The 21,550-nt window shown below is 37.2% G+C and overlaps 1 protein-coding gene across 1 annotated transcript; it reads left to right on the top strand.

Annotated features, from left to right (window-relative positions):
• Positions 1-240: 240 nt before the first annotated feature.
• Positions 241-19,847, top strand: SUCLA2 (succinate-CoA ligase ADP-forming beta subunit). The gene is made up of 11 exons (XM_005420772.2): positions 241-504; positions 1,142-1,325; positions 9,677-9,776; positions 9,973-10,135; positions 12,759-12,887; positions 13,308-13,446; positions 14,798-14,959; positions 15,041-15,183; positions 17,481-17,601; positions 17,900-17,988; positions 19,034-19,847. Exons 1-11 carry the CDS (start codon positions 241-243, stop codon positions 19,106-19,108), a joined length of 1,569 nt encoding a protein of 522 aa, XP_005420829.2. The 3' UTR covers positions 19,109-19,847.
• Positions 19,848-21,550: the final 1,703 nt, after the last annotated feature.

The following is a 21,550-nucleotide window of genomic DNA, read 5'->3' as shown; positions in this document are numbered from 1 at the left end:
TGACAGCCCGGCGCCCACCTTTGGCGTACGGGCCCCAGCAGCTGCTGTTCTTGCTTGTGGCAAGTCTTCCCTGCGTGGCTCCTTTTCCCTTCCTTTTTCAGCGCCCCCGTCCCTTATCTTGGTGGAAATCCCCGTGTTTCCATCTCCGCCGTCACTTTGCCCCTACGAGGGGTCAGGGCTGTGCCCCTTAAACTCTTCTTGTAGCTCGCACCTCCCAGCCTCTGCTCTTGGCTCTCGTGGATGCCATTCAGGGGTGCGGGCTTGTTTTTGGCTGCAGCACCCGTGGGAAGCGGTGACACGAAGGAGCTTGGGAGGCTGCAGTGTGTGACACGGTTTGTGACACGGTTTGTGACGCTCGCTGCCGCTTTCTCCTCCTGCCACGTCTGGGAAAGGTCGCCCTGCGTGCCCCTCTCGAGTTACACGCAGCCTCCCGGGCCGCCTCTCCCTTGGGGTCGTGCCAAGGAGAGGACGTCCTGCTTGGAGAAGGAACCCTTTGGAGGCTACGTAGGCCCTGTCGGTTCGCTAGCTTGGAATGCTGTAGTAAAGCTCATGTGTCGTCTACTTGTTTCCTTTATTTGAAGTGAAATGGAGCCTAAAAAATCTAGCTTGTTAGAAACTTCCTAGTTCAGGCTGATTTTTACGGTACTTTTGCCAGTGGTGCATACTAAAAACTAAAAGCAAAAGTTTGTTTTGTACGTAAGTTTTGTATGTAGTCCTTTTACCTTGAGTCTTTTGGTGATCGTCTGTGTTCATGGACTAGATGATTTTAGTAGGTCTCTTGCTTTGTGTATAACATTAAGGTCTTATTTCCATATAATGAAATACAAAAATGCAGCAAACGTTTTTTGCATTTGTTGTTGTTGATCTTTATGTTACAGTCCTTGTCAGTGCTAGTAGTTTCACCAGCTCTTTCCCCTGGCCAATAAAACTTCACAAAATCAAATACCAGACCTGATATGAATGACTAATGTAGAAGGATAGGATTAAATGTTCAGGTGTTTGCACTGGAACACCAAAGGATACTTGTTTAATATGTAGACTGGTTTTTTAACCTAAACAAAGAGGGTAGGTGTTGTCTTTCACAACAGTCACGTTCTTCTTTTTGTTTTCTTTTTTTTTTCTTTTTATTCTTTTCCTTCAGGTGCTTGCTGGAAGTCCGGGAATACTCAACAATCATGGGTTTCAAGTGCAACAACAGCAACAGAGGAGGCTATCACTCCATGAATACCTGAGCATGGGACTGTTGAAGGAGGCTGGCATCTCTGTTCCACATGGAGTGGTTGCCAATACGCCAGATGAAGCTTACAAAATAGCAAAAGAAATAGGTATAATATTAAAGACGACATATACTAATAGGCATGGGATTGAAACAAGGCGTACCTACTTTTTTTGTCTTTCTTGGTAAGATGTTGCTTGGAGTTCTGAATATAGCTTCCCTTTAGGAGAGCCTTCCCTGTGAAGCAACCTTCTTGTTAAGAAGGAGTAGGTCAGGTATAAATTCTATTAGCTTAGACTAATATAACTACTTAAACTTCCTTGAGATGAGTATTAGACTCTACTTTGTGCAAATCCTGGATTTCTTTCTAATTTCAGCAAGGTTAGAGGAAGTCTTGTGTGAAGAGTTTCAGTGGTGGTGACAAGATCTCATGTAGAACAGAAGATGCAAACCATACTTCTCTTTAGGCTACAAAAGAAGAGTAAAATCCTATTCCTTTGTGAGTGTGCTTTTCTGGTAGAATGCAGCTAATTCACACAGCAGGGGAGGACTTTGATGGCTTGTAGTTGTATGCTAAATTCCTGGCTTGTTGATGAAAAACTATCCAGTCTCATTTGCTGGGTGCTCAAATACTTAATTTAGACTTGAGCTTTAATTTTGGGCTTGACTTTGCCTGTTAATTTGCCATTTTAACTACAATGTGTCCTCATAAAATCTTGTTTAATTTGGATATAATTTGGAAGTCAGCTTCTGTTGTGTCAGACATTAGAAGGTAGGGTTTTTTTTGGTTGATTGATTTGTTTGTTTGGGGAGTTTTCTTCGTTTAAAGTCTGGGATTTTTTTTTCCTCCCTGGGAAAACATATTAGGCTTGTAACAAAGTTTTAGTGAAGGACGTTGGCTGTCAGATTCCTTTCTCCTATGCAAATGCTCAAATCTCTGTTCACCTCCAAAGGGATACATTCATAGTGATTCCTGAGGTTATAGATTTTGTTGGATTCATTTCAGTTTCATATGGAGATATAGTGTGAGAAATGAGATCTGAAAAAACCAATAATTTTTCTTCTAGAGTGAATTATGTTTCTTTGTAATGTAGAAAAGAATTGAAAAGCTGCTTTTCCTTCAGGCATGATGTCCCAGAAATTCAGGTATTGTCAGATACCTTCTCTTTCTTGTTTCTGTTAGAGAGTAAATGATACAAAATTATAATAATTTCATTAATATGAAAGGAAGTTGCTGAAATACTTCTGAGAATGATTTAAACTTCAGAACCTTACCTTCTGTTAAGGGCGAGTTTATAGCAGGATCAAAACTTCCCAAATCAGCCATACCCCTTTTCTCTACTTTAGTGTTTGCACAGATATTGCTGGAGAAAAAGGAGAGCACCTTTTGTCTGTGGCTCTTTTATCAACAGCCCGGAAACTCGTAGGTCAGGATTCCTTTGTTTTGTTCCTGCTCAGAGAGGGCTCCTCCAGCAGTATGGGTATGGATCTGGCTGCTGCTTTATAGCTCTGTGTCATCCCTGTGACATCATAGGCATGCCTGTTATCTGGAGTGTGGGATTCTGGGCAATTTCTTGGGGATTAAAAGAATGAAGTTGTGAAGTGTGGGAGTTGGCATCCTTTAATAGAGGAATTCAGGCTTCTGGTTGTCAGCTAAATACTTTGTTGGAGTTGGTGTGTAGTGATGCTGTGGCTTTCTTTGGTACTTGAGATAAGGAAGGGAAATCTTCCTGAAAGGAGAACACACTGAAGGAGCTTGAGGTTTTGAGGCATTGCTCAAAAAGTCCAGAACTCATTCTGAGTGGTGACATTATTCTTTGCCCCAGTGTTTGGATTTCTTTGTTTTTGTAGGCATTTAGCTGCTTGCTTTCATTTAGTACTTAAAAAAACAACCAACAAAACACAAACCAAACTCTGTCAGAATGAAAAAATTCACTTTTTTTAGTCCACCCATGCATTGTTGATTGTTGTGTGGAAGTAGTTACCTGTATATGGGAATTTTTTTTTCTTTTTATATGCTAAACTGTTTAATCAAATGTTTGTATAGACCGTTACAAAGACAGTCGGTAGTACTCTTTGCTCTGTTTCCCTAGTGCTGATCCACGTATTCCTGGTAAATTTACACAGAGCAGATTTCTGACTAAAGGTTGAGTTTGACACTGGATTTCTTCCCTTTTGCAAATATGTCACTTAAAAATGGGTAAATTTTTATCCCAACGTATAGCAAATGCGAACTTCTCGTTAACAGAGATTATCATAGGTTAGCTGTGGCTGTAGCTAAATCAGTGTTACATAATCATCTCACTTAAATTTTGAAAAACAAATGAGCTGAGTAAGTTCTGTTCCACAGCTTTGATAAGAGACTGCAGCATGACTTGGTTGCCTTGAAGTTTATGGCTTGCTCTTAGCCATGTGTGCTTTCCAGCTAGCACTGTGACCAGTTCTGATTGAGAAGCTGGTATGTGTGTGTTACCAAGAACATGACTAATGAATCTAAAGACTGTTTAGTGAACAGATGCTTGGTCAGTGTGATGGCAGGTAGCTCAGCAGAACACCCTGTTTAAAATGAACGTTGCTGTTTGTTAAGAGACACTTGCATAGGTGCAATGTATTGTTGTAACTCAAGTTTTGATGCTTCCCGATGCCTTTCCTCTGGTAACAGCTGAGTGAAAGGTAGAGACATACTGTGTGCTTGTCTGGGGTTTTTTAATAGCATATATTTAGATTCATGATGATTTGAGAAGTAAGATTTTGTAAGACATTAATATCTTGAAGCCACTTTTGAAGCTGGTGATTTTGTTGGGTTTTCAGGTAATGAGTCCCACAGCTTTAGGTGCATGGCAGACTGCCAAATTTTAGTAAAATATAAAGCTGTATAAAATAAGAGGTGTTGAGAGAGTGAGTGCAAAACATTTCACCTTTCTACATTAGAGTTCTTGAAAGCAGACTGAAAGGTCCTGGAATTGAGTCTGCTACTTTTGTTGTTGCAGTTTAAGAGGTCCAGTGCAGCTCCATGTCTGTGTGGTTTATAAAGAATGTTCTGTTTTAGTATGCTTTCTACAGAATAGCTCCAGTAATTGCTTTGGCTGTATTCCTGCTGACAGTTACGTGATTAATAGATGACTTTTTTCAGACCTTCTAGATTTTTTTCAATGTTACTAACATCTTTTAAGTACTTTTCAGTATTATTTATTTTTTCATCTGTTGCCTAAACATACAACTTGTATCTGTTAAAAAAACTTTAAAAAGTAATGTGTGCACCTGGCTAGATTTAAAAATAGAATTTTTTATCCCAGTCTTGATTTAGTCAGAAATCAAAGCTTAGTACAATGTGTGAAATTATTTTCTAGGTAAAGTGCTAGCTTTTTCTTTATTAGCTCTTCAAAAAACATATTCCAGGCACTGTGCAAAAAGCTGGGATGGTTTTCTCCTTAGTGTATGCCACACCCACCTTGGCTGATTTAAGTTTTTGGGGGTTTTCTAGTCTATCTCACAGTGAAAACTCATGTCTGTCATACTTTTATTTCAGGTATTTTTTTGGTTGCCATTATCAGTCTTCCTTGTTGGTCAATTATCTGTCTATGTTTCTGACGTCTTTTAGGCTGTCTGAAATTCCAGAGTGTTTATTCAGTTGCTCTAGGATATAGATGATGATCTAAGGTAGCAAACTTAAGCAGAAATTCCCCAGGTGTTAAAAAAGTCATGCAATTATGTTCCTACTTTCCTGGTCAAAATCTCTAGATAAACAGCAGTAGTAGTTTGGAAACCAAACATTTACTTACATTCTGGCAAATGTTATTTTCTTTGGCATCTGAATCTTACATTTTGCTTCAGCCTTTGCTTTCTTCTGTAGTGCTTCACTCCTTTGAAGTTAAAATATCAAAACATATTGTTGATGATAATTCACTAATTAAAATAGACTTGTATAACCAGCACATTCAAATTTTGACCTCTGTGTTTTAATTGCTCAACTTAAGCTGTTGACAAAACCAAACCTGTCTTGCGAGCTGATAATGAATTTGATGCAGTTGATTAATGTCAGGAAGTATTTGTGTAGAAGGTATTTTGTAATAGCAAAGCATCTTGTCCAGTCTTCTGACTGGTATGGTCCTTTCAGTGAAAGGATGATGATTCCTGGCACATAATTATTTCAATAGTTTTACTTTTGATTTGCATGCAATGAGTATTCTAATACCCAAAAGTTTCAAATGCTGAAAAAACATGATTTTGAAGTTAAAATTCACAGTAACTATACTTACTAATGAAATGCAGTGTACTCTGAAGAGATTCTCTGCTCTGTTGACAGAATTAGGGTCAGAATATTATATTGACACTCCTATTGTTAGTTACAAACCCATCTTTTCCTAATGCCAGTAAATACACCTGTATTGTTTAAATTTAGGTTTTTTTGTATCTGTGCAACAAGAAAAAATTAGCTTGTGTTATAAATGGAGGGTTACTTTTTCTGGTGCAAGAACTTTGAAATACAGACTGAAGCAAAAGTTACAGGTCTCTGTCTCTCCCTAGATAAGTTTGCAGTTGAATGGTAGTTGAGAACGTGATTGGCACTTGAGTTACTAACCTGTCACTGCCCTTTACTGTTGTCTGCCTTGTCAGAATAGATTAGGCTTGCATGGTGTTCTGAAGGTGTCTGTAATATGTGGAAAGCAGTACCTCTGCTACAGATAGTATTGGGCAGAGAAGTGGCAATTAATGTGATTTGACAAAAGTCAGAATGAAAACTTGTAAAGCAGAACATTTTAATCAGGTCTGTGTGATGTAATCATTGGACTTTCCACTTGGCACAGGAAACTGCAGAGATACAGTGGAACAATGACCCTTCTTGCTTCTTAATAAGCTTATTAGAAGATTGTATTTTACATGAATATCTTTCTGCTTGCCTGCATGCATTGATCTTTCTCCCAGTTTGAAAGGTTAAATTATAGAATCAGAAATTATTCCTTCCAAAAAATAGGTATTAGTATTGATAGAAGTGAAGATGGTTTTGTTTGCTGGCTGTGTAACTCTTTCACTGTCTAGTTAATAACTGATTGTTGAAGGTGATAACTCTAGTGTTAGTAAATGTATAGATTTTCATTGTCCTGAACAGATTAACGCTAAGTCAGTGTTCTGATTTCAGACACCTCTTCTCGCTGGTGTCTACTCTGAATTTTCTAAGCATTTCCTATTTTTTTCAGGCTGTTGTACTTATATGTGCTTTTAGGGCTGACTGCCATTAACATGGAAATGTGATGCTTACCAAATGCTTGTTCAGAGATTCATGCATTGGCCTTTAGCTTGCTTGCCCACATGAGCTGTACTGGTGTTCTAGTGCCCTGTGTTAATGCTTTACAATTTTTTACTGCTGCTGAAAGCTGAAGTCCTGCTCACTGAAGTTCCTCTGTGTGTGTGCCTGTCACATGGTGCACAAGTCTGCAGAAGCCCTGTCTGTCTGCTGGATGAGCTTTTGCCTTCAGGGAATCACTGTTCTGATGTGCTTCAAGGCATGATAGCACTAGCGCTTCTACTGGCACAAGAAGCAAGGCTGGAGTGAAAAGCTGAGGGCTGGAGGCAGGATGGCACTTCTGTGGTGGTGTATCTGCTGGCATGTGTTTGCTGGATTATCTGCTCCAGGGCAGAAACTGCTATTTTTCGTTGAAACACAAGCCTAGCAGTATTTCAAAGCCACGTAAGCAAAAATCAAGGGCACAACTGTTGATACTGAGTAGAAAACTATGATAGCTGCTGATTTCCAGATTTTTTTCTTGGGTTACTGTGTATCAGCAGTTCTTTGCTGTGTCAGATTGGGCGACAGTGCTGCTGCTGGAACACTGCAGATGAGGTGTGTCACCAAACACTTCCTCTTGTTTTAGAGTAATTTTAAATAGGAGCTGTGGGAAAAAATGTTTATTGAACAGTGAACTTTCTGCATGATGGGTTATGGTTTTCTTGGGATGTACTGTCTTAAGTTTGTTTCAGGTACATCTGTGCAGTTTAATTGCTTGTAGACATAGCTGTTTATTTGAGGCAGTTTAATTGCTTGTAGACATAGCTGCTCAAATAAACCTTGAACTTGTTTATGCAATCAAGCAGCTAGTTTGCAGTGCTGGAGGAAAACAATTTACAGATCATTAGTAATCTGCTCATTTAATGACTCAGTTGTTGCATAAGGATTAGTCCAGTGATGTTACAGCCAGAACTGATTGTGAAGAATTAAAAGTTGTTTTTCTCACGTTCTTTTGGATATCTATATGTTGACAAAATATTATAATGCATCATAGTAATAACATTTTTAAGAAATGTCTTCCAGAATCAGGGTAGTGGTGCATGTAGCCCACTACTCTGCCTAGGAACAAAAGAACATTGCCCCGTTGAGGGCAATTCTTAGCCTCCCTATTTTCTGCAGTCCATTACTCCTCACTTCCCCTCAGCATTCATATTTTTTGTCTGAAGAATATCAGAGAGAATACCTCTGCCCAGTTCCTTTTGACTCTTCTATTCTTCCTTCATCTCTCCTGGCTGGGTTCCTTATATTTTGTATAAAGAAGGGTCTTTTTTCTTGCACTTTTTAAAAACTGGCTTCCTTGGTGGATGGCCTTTGTTTTTGGCTGATGTAGAGCAGAAACCAGAATGAATGATGTACATGTAGTCAGTCATGTGTTCTTGCTCTCTCCATCACAGGTATGGCTGAAGACCATAATCCTGTTCTTGCTTTCTTCTCCTTTGATAGATTTAAGGATGTGCTAAGCTCATTTCTTGTAAGGAAATCTCTTCATTTCAGTGATCATCTTGGTTATGAATCTACTTTTATGCCCAGAGCTAATTATGTTCCAGCTGAGATCTTACCAGAGCTTTAGTTGGGATCTCATTTGACTTGTCAGATTCTGATGTTTTTGCTAAGAGGAATAACTTACAAGGAAGGTGCCTGTGGGTGAACTTGATGGCTTTTCTGAAAACTTCTCTGTAGTTGCAGCTTTTTATCTTATGGACTGAGTATAGGAAATGGAAAACAAGCTTTGTACTTAAATTAATTGCATAAAAGTTGTCTTGTGTGACTTCTATAAAGTATGTTAACTTAGTTGCCTGTAAAAAGTAGTTATCTTCAGGGACTGAATTAAGTATTAGAATCACAAACTGTAGTAAATCATACTTGTATAATATACTTACTTTGTAAGTAGATATATACTTGTGTGTTTATAACCTTCATGCCTATTTTGCAAAAGAGCTTTAAAATCATGCGTGAATTCAGAGATCTCTTGTTAGGTAGACATTCAAGAAGTAAAATCAACAGATAGCTAATTAGGAGGAGTGACTTGAGTCTTCTGTTTATAGCCACCCTAGCTTGTGATACAGTTTAAGTTTAGTTTCACCTGTCTGGGCAGGACACGGTTGAAAATAGGAACCAATACAACTTTTGTGCCTGTCATAACCGTCCTCAGTTTATGTAGTGGCTGGTTTTGCTTGAGTACTGTAATTTTTCTTAAGCATTTCCATGGTTCTCTTTTAACAGCCAAAGGAACAGCAAGTTCTTTTTTGGCTTGGAAAGATCAGATTGGCTCAGCTGATGGTGGCATGAGAAAAAATGGGATGTGCTGAACAAATGTCAGTGGGGCAGTTCTTGACAGCTTGCGGTCTAGCTGCTGTCTGTACTCTGTGTAAACAAACTTGAGTAATAACTCAGAACTTCAGTTTTTTTCTTTTATCACCTTAAATGACTTGATAAACTATTTTTTTTTGCTTTTTTTGTCTCTCAGTGACAGTTCAGAGTATCCCAGTTGATTTTTGTTGTATTCTCATGCGTTACTTTTTAAACACAAATACCCAGTTTCCCCTCCTAGAAAGAATATTTTGTAAAGGATTTTTAAACAGTTAAAGCCAACTAAAGGGCTTACTTTGCCTACTCCTGGAAGAATAATGGGTTTGCTTAGGCCTCTGACTTCTGCAAAGCGCTCAAGCTTATGCCTTAGTGCTGTGCTGGGTGGAAGCCAGAGTGCACCTGGCAAGCTGACTTAGGTAAGTGCTATAGTTATATATTATTGCTGGGAAGGGAATGGTTTACAGGTACAGGGTATTTGTAATTGTTTGAGGAAAACCTTGCATATGGTGTGTCAGAGATTCAGTTCCATCTTGTTAATAATGTGTGAGGTGCTAACTATTTCTTACTGGGTGCTTAATCATATATGACTCTAGCGTGTATTAAAGATGATCAGAACACCAGCATTTCTGGGTACTAACTCACCAGAGTTTGCTCACAGAACAGCCTAAAGCTGCAAATTGTGGATTATTTGAGATTTTTGGAACTATCTGTGTGAATTGCAATATAGTTTTTGATTCACATGGGTGTTTTGAATGGTGGGCATGGAGAAAGGGGGATAAAATTAAAGCAGCCTTTGTTATTTTACTTGAAGCAATTTGTTTTATAGTCATAGATGACATTTTTTGTGTTTTCTTTTTTTCTAGGTTCAAAGGATATTGTGGTAAAAGCGCAGGTCTTAGCTGGTGGTAGAGGAAAAGGAACATTTGAAGGTGGCCTCAAAGGAGGAGTGAAAATAGTTTTTTCGTAAGTTCTTTCTAAATTATCCAACCAAGTGGAAAAACTTCAAGGTTTCACATTATGGATTGAACCTATTGCTTTCTTTAAAACGAGGGTTTTAATTATTAACCTTAAAGTAACAAAAAATAGATAAGACTTTTTTAATGCTACTTCTGTTTTTACAGCAGTTTCTTTGTCACATTCTGAGCTTCTTTTATTCTAGTCCAGAAGAAGCAAAAGCTGTCTCCTCCCAAATGATTGGAAAGAAGTTGTTTACCAAGCAGACAGGAGAGAAGGGCAGGATATGCAATCAAGTATTTATCTGTGAACGCAGATATCCCAGGAGAGAATACTATTTTGCAATAACAATGGAAAGGTCTTTTCAAGTGAGTAATATTAGAAATAGAAGTAAGCTAATTAACTTGTTACAACTGAATTAAAAAAAAATCCACAGAATTGTTTACTGTTCACTTGCTTTTGAAAATCAGAAGTATACAAGCTAAATTTTGTTTTCCAGTGTATCTGACTATATGCTTGACTTTGTTTTTAAATGCTATAAAGATGTAATGCTACAATTTGAATTTACAGAATAATAAATGAGTGTTGGTAGCCCCAGCTGAAGTTCAGAGTCACATGGCCGAAGGGGAGATGGGTAGAATAAGGGGGTAATTTTCATTTTGGTTTTAATTTGCATTTGCCTACCAAATTATGCAGTTTAGTTTAAAAACACAGCTATATGTGTGCATGTGCATTTACACCCTGTTTTTAAGTGTCAGAAACAAGATAAGTGACAGTGTTGTGGAAGAGCAAATGGTCCTGCATAAATCCAACATTGTTTTTCTCCAGTGTATGAAGGTTCCCAGAGGTGCACTGGTGTGTCCCTTGATTTTGAGAGTGCTAGTAGCTTTCTTATACTAATGCTTTTCAGGAAATGGGTAAGAAGATTTGGGCCTCGAGGTCTGTCTTCATATCTTTCAGGAAAATGAAAGCCAGTCTTTTCTGTGTGTATGGGCTGTATGTGTGGGTATGTAGTTTTTTAGGCTACAATTCAAATGTGGTTGCTGAAATGTGTCAGTGTTTTCTGACAGACGTGTTCTATTTGGAGCATAGAACATGAATTGGTAAGTAACTTTAATGAAGCCAGGATTTGGAATAGATCTTGGAACTTTATTTGCTGAAGCTTAGAAAAACTGAGTTTTGTCTGTTCAGGTGCTTTGCAGAGGCACTGGTTTTGGTAACTGGGGAATACTTAAGTATGAATGAAATAATTTTCTGTGGAGGAATGAGAAAACTAGTCTTACTCTAAATTTTTTTTTTCATAGCCATATTAGGAATTAAGTATTTGTTCCTTTTTTTTCCTTCATAGTGTTCTTTTTGATGGGAAAGTATCAGTTGTGTTGAATTATGTGACTTGGGCACCTCCATTGAGATGTGTGCTGGAATAGAGCAAGGGAGATTCAAGTGTTACCATATGCACCACAAGGTGGCATTAAAATGCTGTGAATGAACAGATTTCAGACTCCTAAAATTGTGTAAGCAATAAGCAAGGATGCTTATGGAAATAAAATCTACTGTAACTGACTGTAGCAAATTAGATAAAGAAGGGAAACATATTTTCATGGCATGTTCTTGGTCTTGTATAAAAGAGAAGTCTTACTAGCATATATTGATCATACTGTGTGGGTTGTTGCCTTTTGATAGGGATGTGCTTGGTTTTTACTGCTAACTTTATAAGTCATGTTTTTGTAATTACTGTAACTTGTATAGGATACTTAGGATGAGGAAATGCCTTTCAAAAGAAGAAGTGTGAAGGTTGAATAGCACACTGTTTATCCCTGATGTTGTTGTAAACCTCTTCCTTTAAGGAGGGGAAAAATGATTAAAATAGCCAGCTGAAACTGGAACTTTATGACTTGGATATTATTTGCCAGCAGGGGTTTGTGTTTTAAGCAAAACTGTTCACTTTGGTCAATTCTATAGAACGATGAGTTATTTTATGATCAGTTTGTAGCTTACTGACAGTTCAAGATAAGAATATCCAAAAATGTTCATTGAGTTGAATCTTACTATTAGATGCAGAATCATTTGCAAGCTATGTATTTCCATTTGGAAGGATGGTAATGGGAGAGAAGTGGTGTGGTTATTAAGCATGTTCTCTGAACCAGGGTCACATTTTCTATAATTAATTGTCAACAGTTATAAGGCTGTTTAATCTTTGAGTTCTGCTGATAGGAGATGTTGCCTTAGTACACCCATGGCCATAATCCATGCATGGGTGGTGATAAGGCCAGGTTGGTTGAAGGGACCAAGGTATGTCTTTACTGTGAACTGGAGGAGAGATTTTTAGGTTCCATGTAGTGAGTCCCTCATGTTTTTGTTGAGATTTGGCTTTTTTAAAAATAAACTCAACAAATGCTGTCAATTTTGGTTTCTTAATTTCTTTTATTAATGAATAATTGAGTGCTGTTTTGTTTTGCTATGGCTTACTTTCAGTGAAGGCTTTAGTTACTGAACACTGTGTTCCTAGTGAACAGGTATGGTTTGCAGTAATTTATCGCTAGGTTCTGCAGCCCTCCATTTGTCCTTCGGGTTGGAGCATGGCAGAATGAAAAAATGAGCGCCTGGCATTCAATCTGTATTTGTGTAGGAGTGAGTGGAGAAGGTGGAGGTGAGAAGGTAGTTACACTTCTCTGGTGATGCCTAAAAGATAAAATGAATGTGATTATGAAGTTGAATCTTTCTATGAAAATTCAAAAATAGGATGTCAGTGTTAATTGTTTTGCTGCTGCTTTACAGAGGAAATTTTTCCTTATTAAAAGAAAGTGGACCTGACATGCACTTTAACATTTGAAAAGTATTATTAAAAGGTTTATATGGAGGTATTGAGTAGATACACTAAATTTTTCAACAAAAAAGGTTTTATTGCTGTGAAGTATCTTATGGGAAGAACTAAGTTTTGATTGTGTGGCATCAAATTACTTATGCTTTTTTTTTCCCTTTTTGTTCTAGGGTCCTGTGCTGATAGGCAGTTCTCAGGGTGGTGTTAATATTGAAGATGTTGCTGCAGAGAATCCTGAGGCGATAATTAAGGAACCCATCGATATAGTAGAAGGCATAAAAAAGGAACAAGCTGTTAGGGTAATTGTTAATGTGGGAAAGTACACGTTAGTGAGGATGGGAAAGTTGCTTCTAATTTTTATAAAGGGTGTGTGCATTCAGCCTGCTGAGTTGTCTTAAATCCTTGTTTGAAACAGATTTGAACTAGAAACTTAAGTGTTTTCAGGTGAATCAGTGTAAATTCAACTGCATGGCCGTACTTTATTTAGCTTTTATACAGCTGTGCAAAGGCATAGCATGATAAGTTTTCATTAGCTCTTTTTTAGGATAACTGTAGTGTTTTATATGGAAAACAATCTGTTCAAACCAAAGAGTGAGTTTGGTTTTTTCCCCCCAGTGGACAGGGCGGGTTCTACATCTACAGATTCCAATGACATTGAAATAATAGCTAAAGTGAGACAACCTAACATGAGTTAACAATAACCATTCTTTTACTTTCAGCTTGCCCAGAAAATGGGATTTCCTCCTAATCTGGTGGATGAAGCAGCTGAAAATATGATCAAATTATATAATCTCTTTCTGAAATACGATGCTACCATGATAGAAATAAATCCTATGGTGGAAGATGCATCAGGAGTTGGTAATGTTTCTTATTCATACTCTTCATGTAACACCTTGACATTTTTGTAAATCTAAGTTGCTTCACACTGATAAAACTTCAGCTGTATACAGCAAGAGGAGTTAGTATTAACATGGTATGTTGAAAAAAGATTTAATAAAGCAGATAAATTTGAGACTCTAAATATAGTAGGAATCTGCTCTTAATTGCTACGTATGAGCTTAAGTGTAAGTAACTTCCTTTTTTAATTTTTAAATAAGGAGCACATCTACCCAGGGTAAGGCATTTCTGGAAATCAGGTCTTTTCAAAATTCATAAATCGAAATTTGAGCCACTGCATGTATCCAAAATTGGTACTATGATGTTAACCAGAATAGTAGCAACTATGAGAAATCTCCTGCCTTTATGACTTAGGCATTAGAATAACTGATGGAGTGTGATGTATGGGAAGACTGTAAGGGTTTAAGTAATATCTTGATGTTTATGAGGTTTTTAACATATCCAGTTGCAGAATAGTTATTTCATGTTAAATCACAGCCAATTCCATTCTACAAAAAATAAGCCTGTAAAGAGTATTTGTGCTTGACCTCAGATACAACAGTTTGAAATTTAAATATGAATGTAGCTCTTTCATCAAAGTGTGTTATTACTGTCACTGGGGTGGTTTTTTGTGTGGTTTTTTTTTTTAAATAATGCTTCAGTGATTGATCTAGAGCAGTCTTTTCCATCTGTTTCTCGTGCCTTGTTATTTTTATATCATTTTCACTGAGGGATACAAATGAACTGATAAGATGTTAGTTCTGATGTAAAGAATACTGTACGTTTTCTGCTTGCTAAATCTTAAGTAAATTTACTTCTGTTTTTCCCTAACATTTTCTCTTCCAACTCAGGCACTCTCTCATTGTGTTTCTGTATGCTTACTGTCATGCACATATTATGTATGTTTATTCTAAAAGCTAAAACTAAGATGGATTAAAAAAACCTCAAATCAGAGACCTTCTTTAAGGATTATTTTTATGCTAATTACTTGTGGTGCACTGCCCCCATTCTTTTCCAGGCTGCAGTGTGATCAGAGAAAACATAGTTTGCTCAGATTTATCAAACAACTTGTTGTAAGCTTTTTTTGGGTTTAGAGTGTCTCAAGAAATAGTTATCTTCCCTTTTTGTGCATAACTGATTATATGGGGAAACTGGAGAGAATCTTATATTTATTGACAGTGATACATGTGTCTTTTTAGCAAAACTTTGTGTTTGGGCTGCATGACCTAGCTGCTGTATTTGACTTAACTTACTTTAACACATTCATGTAGCATTTGAATTGTTACTATAGTATTAAATGATGGTAAGTAATGGTGGGTTTTTTCCCTTTCAGTGATGTGTATGGATGCAAAGATAAACTTTGACAGCAATTCAGCCTATCGTCAGAAGAAGATCTTTGATATGCAGGATTGGACACAGGAAGACCAAAGAGACAAGGATGCTGCAAAAGCAGATCTCAACTATATAGGGTTGGATGGAAACATAGGCTGCTTAGGTATGTACTATTTAATGAATTTTAGATGACCTAATGGATTTATAAACTGAATTCCTAAATGTTATCTCTATTCTCATGTAGTCAATGGTGCTGGTTTAGCTATGGCCACAATGGATATAATTAAACTTCACGGCGGAACTCCAGCAAACTTCCTTGATGTTGGTGGTGGTGCTACAGCGCAGCAAGTGACAGAAGCCTTTAAGCTTATTACCTCTGATAAAAAGGTGAGGGAAGAGTTGGCATATCAAGGTCCTATACAGTGGTAAAACAGGCTGTGATTTGGAAGACAATGCTTAGTGCATATTCTCCAGAAAATATGTTTTTATAAGCACAGAACTAGAAAGAGAGAAGATGGAAATCTTAGCTTCATCTTGGTGCAGATGAAGGAAGCCTAATAATCTATGGATTTGTTTTACCTTTTTAAATGATAGGGGTTTTGGCTGGGTACTGGGTAGACATTTTTGTGTCTTCTCGTTGAAGTTACAGCTGTATTTGAATCTTTCCAGAAATCTTGGAGTCAGAAACTCTCACTGTCTGCTGCTTAAACAGAAAGCGGTATTCAGTTGGATTTCCAGTTTTGTTTTTCTTTTTGACCAGTTTTGCAGCTGGGTCTGTGTTTTGCATAGAGTTTAGAGATGAATATTTGCTGTGCTGTGCAAAAACAAATTTCTAAGGTGCTGATTATATGTAATGTAAGATAAGATAACTTTGTAAGAGGCTTGGAAGCGCTTTAATGTTTATCCTATTAGAAATTTATCAGAAGTGCTTGAATATTATTAAAATAATACATTGGTTGAAACTGGAGGAAGAGCTTTTCCACAAAAATAATATGAAGGCTGGATTGATGGTCTGCATAGAGATGCTTATCCCAGGGAGAATTTGGCAATCTGGGGCTTTTTAAAAATAAAGAAAACTATTTTAAAAGGGGTAACTATAAAAGTTGGGAATGACTTGCAAGACCTGCTAATGATATGCTACTTTTGCACCACAATTTTATGTACTTCCTCATCTTTGGAAAGGGCCAGAAGCAAATAGTGAGTGATATTTCAGAGGAGGTTAGTCTCTTTCTTATTGGAAAGACTTATTATCAAATGCAGGGTCTGTAACATGCTCCAAGAGTGCTACAGAATCATTTAATCATTTAGATTGGAAAAGACATTTAAAATTGAGTCCAACCATAAATCTCACACTGCCCAGTCCTGCATTTAAACCATGTCTCTAAGCACCACATCTACAAGTCTTAAATACCTTCAGGGTTGGTGACTCAGCCACTTCCTTGGCAGCCTGTACCAATGATTAACAACCCTTGTGGGGAAGAAATTTTTCCCAATATCCAATCTAAAAATCCCCTGGTGCAACTTGAAGCTATTTCCTCTTATCTTACTACTTGTTACTTTGGAGGAGTGAGAACCTCACCTTGCTACATCCTTTCAGGCAGTTGTAAAGAGTGATAAGGTCCCCCCTGAGCCTCCTTTTCTCCAGACTAAACACCCCAGCTCCATCAGCCCATCCTCATAAGCCTTTCTTCACATTTTTCCAGCAAATTGAGGGAACAATGGGGGACACAGTCACAGAGCACCTGAATTATAGGGAGGAGAGAAGAGAAGAAACAAGGAAGAACCTGAGGGTTGCTGATTTGGGAAGAGTTTTTGCAATGCAAATTCTCTGCTGATGTGTGGACAGAGGGTGTCCAAAGAGACTTCTTAAGACAGCTTTTCCGTTCTGCTTTCTTTGAGTTCCTCACTATTTTATCAAAAAACAATGACTATAGTTGGGATTCCTGTGGCTGAAACTCAAAGAACAGTGCAGCCCACTGGTGTCACAGACAGCATTCAGAGTTCAGTTCAGGGTTTGTTTGGAACAGCCTTCTGAGGTGCCAGTCTGAGTTGCCCATTACTAGGAAGAAGAACAGTGCTACACAGATGAGCTAGTCTAAGTGCAAGATTATGGGAACGAAGTTACTGCTCATGAGCCAGTTGCACAGGAGTGTTCTGTCTTGTTGAGTTTGTTTTGTCATCTAAGGCTGTCTACCCATTTTGATTCCTGCTTTGTTTCATCTTTCATCTCTGACCATGGTTCTTTTTACCCTTCCTTTCTACTACTTGAGTTCTCTTAATTGTTGGCTTAATCCTCCTGAATAAAATGTATTTCAAATAGCTTATCTCTAAGCATGCTGGCTTTTAGGTAAACTGTGTAAAGAGGGTCTTGTGTATGAGTTTTTAAAATTTCCTGTTTTCAGTATGTGGAGTTACTGGTGTGGGGGTACCTCTGATTGCGTATTGTTAACAATGGAAAGATAAATAGTTGACAAATACAGTTTTCTGAAGTAAATGTTCTATGTGACTCTACAGAACTGTGCTTTGGGTGCTGATGTTCTGTAGAACAGAAATGTTCTGTCTTTTGTAGAGTCCATTAATACAATGAAAGAGCTTGAATTATCCTTAGACTGAAGGCTGTGTGCTGTTTTCATCTGATGTGTCTCTGGCCATTTTTAATGTGAATATTGTCATTGATTCTGTAGGTACTGGCTATTCTGGTAAATATTTTTGGTGGCATTATGAGATGTGATGTTATAGCACAAGGCATCATTACAGCAGTAAAGGATTTGGAGCTCAAAGTTCCTATTGTGGTACGGTTGCAAGGTGAGTGTGCTTCGTATGTATTTAAATATATTTCTCTGTAGTTGACAGATGTCATTGAGCTTATATACTGTGTAGCAAACTGCCTGTGAGTTGAAGTCAATGGAGAAATAAAGCAAACCTTGAATTTAGATGGTGAGGATTGGAAAGTTAATAAAAAGAGACTTCCTGCTTTTTAACTACTAATGTTGTTTTCTAGATTTATTCACTAACTTCTGGAACAGGCTTCCTAGAAATATGAGACTCATAGGTAGTAGTAATCTCCTGTTCAATAAGAGTGGCATTTTATCTGTTTCTGAAGGTACACGAGTTGATGATGCCAAAGCTTTAATAACAGCTAGTGGCCTCAAAATCCTTGCGTGTGATGACTTGGATGAAGCTGCAAAAATGGTAAGATAGCTGGTTATGAATATTCTTTTCAGAACATAGCATCTGTTACAGAGTACTGGAAAGTCAAAACTCCATTCAATCAACTTCAGGTAGCTTAGGATAAATCCCAGTGCCGGTTGCTCCCAATGCCTGAAGCAAATATTTTACAAGTTAGTAAGTGCATAATTTGTCAGGGGAACAATGATGCAGTCAGAAGCTATTTAACCCCTCAAACCAAAACCAGATGAATGATCAGGTCAGCCACTCCCCTTGGTGGGGGAATGGCTAAGAGCTTAGCTTTATTAATTGGGAGAAAATACTTGAATTGATGTGGCTGAAAAATGCAGTGTAATGTGTAACAGTTCCTTTTATGAACCATTGTATTTCAGTGTGCATGATTAAAAGGATAGTTGATCATGATGTGGCCTCATAAGATAATTAGATATTCAGATGTTCAGATGTTCTGATTTATGTGTGTGTTGCTTTGCTTTGTGGAAAAGAAAGTTGTACTAGAAATGTATAGCAAAAAAATTAGAAGATACCTGGTGGATTTTGTATCATGGGAAAACTTACAGATTTTTTTTTCCCAAAGAACCGCCTGCTCTGTTATAACATTTCATTCTAAGCAGGAAATAATTCAGAGAAATTTAGAGTCGTTATTCAGGAGAAGATGAGGTTCCTTAAGGTATCAAAATAAGGTCCAGAAGTGCTTGCAACAAAAACTCAGAGGAGAAATAGCTTCTAGATATATAGAATTTCTTGTGAGTTGCCACCTCAGCACCTTGCAAAATAACAAGGTGGCACATAAAATTTAAAACTTAGCATTTTATCAAAATACTTTGTTATAAATGAGAAGCAGACTTTTTTAACTCCATGAGATGTTTTCTAGAAGACTTGATTATCATTAAATTAAAAATGATTAAGAAGTACTGAGCTAAATAGTAATCCCACCCCTAACCCCTTCTGATACTGATGATTCCCTGGTATTATTTTGTTTAAAAACATTGATCCAGCTCAGTCAAGTTAGGATTGTTTTGAAATTAAGTTTTTATTTTCTGTTTTTCAGGTGGTGAAGCTGTCTGAAATAGTAAGCTTAGCAAAACAAGCTCATGTGGATGTTAAATTTCAGTTGCCAATTTGATCTGGGAAATGTCATGCCAGTGTCTAACACGTTCTCTGAAATACTGTGTTCTGTGGGAAATTTGTAATTTTTCTTTTGTGTGGAGGTTATGATTGACAGGCGCACAAACTGAAGCATCTGATCTTTAATGTTAACATTCAGAATGGTCAGAATTCTTGTAAAAGTGTGTATTGCTGATATTTAGTCTTTCTTAGCTGTTATTCTCAAGCCTCCAGCTTCTGCTGCAGAATGTCACCTGCGATATACTTCTGCGTTGTCCAAAGTAAAGCTTCTGGTTGAAAAAATAACTATTCTGAATAAATTTTGAAGTTACTTTAATTGTAAATTTGTATTAGCCTTGTTTAAAAGTAAATATGACTGGATTATCTAGTTGTCCATGTGGAAAAATGTATTGAAACGGTATTTTATGTTGGAGACATTTGTACTTAGCAGTATAATGGACATGAGCAAACCAATCATTATTTATGAACAGATGCATTTGAACTTGATCAGAAATATTTTTAGAAGTCCTTCATTGAAGTGGCTGGTAACTCTTCTGGACAACGTGTTAAATCACTACAAAATATACTGTAGCACTTATATTTTCAGAGTTTCTGGTCCCCACAAAAAAGCATTGTGTAGTTTTATATACAAACAAGCATTTACCAAGCTTCAAGGAGACAGGATAAATAGAGAATTAAAATGTCTATTGTACATCGCTAATGAAATTGTACATTAATAAAATATCTCCCAAAACTTTTACTGTCTTTCTTTTATATGTTGCCATTTTGATTAATTGCATATAGCCGGGGATTAAGCTGTCATTTAAGACAAACTAAAACCTTTCTAGGAGTAAAATTGTAGTGCCACATTTTTAAATTGTTTTCCTCCTTGAAGTGCGTTGTGTGATTAAAACCACATGAATTTATGTTGAAAAGCTTGGACAGATATCATGTGTGTAATATCTTGCTAAAATATAACTCATCTCTGCACAAATAAATATGCAGGATTTTGTTGCTTCATGGGAAAATACTGCATCTACTAATGAATAACTGTTAATTTTTGTCATTTTCACATTACACTGAACTTGGATGATGGTCCATTTACTGTTTAGTTTCCAAATGAGCACTCACTTTTTGTTTGTATTTTGTAGGCTTCTTTGTTTGAAATGTTATTTTCTTGGCTAATGATAGTGTAGTTTTATCTGGAAATAATGAAGCTATGTCTGTGGTGGCAATTCAGAATGGGAAATCATACAGTTACGAGCTAAGGACTTAAAAGGATTATATGAAATGTGGGAAAATCAGTCGTGTTGTTATGAAGAAGTGGGGTATTAAATGAAAAAACTTTATACTAGCATGGTGTATTTCAGTAGTCTTTTTGGCAGTAGTAAAGAAAATCAGCAGAAGTTAAACTCTCTCCAAATTTAAACTGGATTATTTTTGATCCTAGCTGTTCTCTCACTGAATACTGTGTGTTGTTGATCCAGCATGCTGAATTTGGCTTGTGGATATGCTTGGAATTGCTTTTATTCAGTAGCCTTGAATTGAATTGCAGAGATGACTACAATTCAAACTGTAGTTTTAATACATCTGTTAAGCATTGAATAATTTAGAGAATATAATTAATTTTTAGCATGTGTGTTTGCTTCTAGCATTTTTTTCTGTTTCCTTTGAAATCTTTGTGAGCTGCTGATTTTAAATGGAAATTATCTTTTCACACGAATCTGTAGTGGAATGGAGGCAAAACTAGATCCTGCTCTTCCAGAATTTGCTTATACCCTGTTTGAATTGTTAAGTGTACTAGAGTAGGGGAGAGGGAGGAAAGGCCAAGTCATGTCCATCTTCGAGAGGAAAGTAAAATACTGACATTCTCAGTAATGTATTTACAGGTAGCAGACTTGTCAAAGCAGTATTTTGCAATTAGGCTATTTCTAAAGCCCATAGTATTCCTGTAACAGTGAATGTGGAATAGGTGTGGGATACTTGAATTAATCCAAATACTTCCTAACTGGGAAAAGTGGAGTTTCCCTTTGGAATTGGTGGTAAGGGGCTGCATGTGGTGTTACAGGATGGGAGACATGGGAAATGTGTGACCAGTAATATGGAAGGACTGTGACTAGGACAGCATAGATGGTGTATATGTATAGGTGTCAGGCATGGCGCTTTCCAGTGATGGGTCTGGAAGCATTCTTTTTTATTTCACATGGTGAATAAACAGAATTAGGGATTGACTGATTTGTAGTAAGTATCTTGAAGTAAATGTATGGAGATTGCTTTAATTAAGGTATAAGAGTGCTATGGGACCTTTTAATTATGTGTATGTTTTAAACGCTCTGCAGACTGTTTTGCCTAAATCAAAGCGTGTTGCAACCAAGGAATGTTAGTTCATTTGGTGTGTAGTTGATAATTTAAAGGCCCAAAGCTGAGATGTGTCAGAATCTATTTAAAGCCTTATAGACAA

Source organism: Geospiza fortis, unplaced genomic scaffold, assembly GCF_000277835.1.
Source record: "Geospiza fortis unplaced genomic scaffold, GeoFor_1.0 scaffold194, whole genome shotgun sequence".
In the NCBI taxonomy this organism is placed as follows: domain Eukaryota; kingdom Metazoa; phylum Chordata; class Aves; order Passeriformes; family Thraupidae; genus Geospiza; species Geospiza fortis.
The sequence above is the reverse complement of the archived record's forward strand: the minus strand, read 5'-3'. Positions and strand labels throughout refer to the sequence as shown.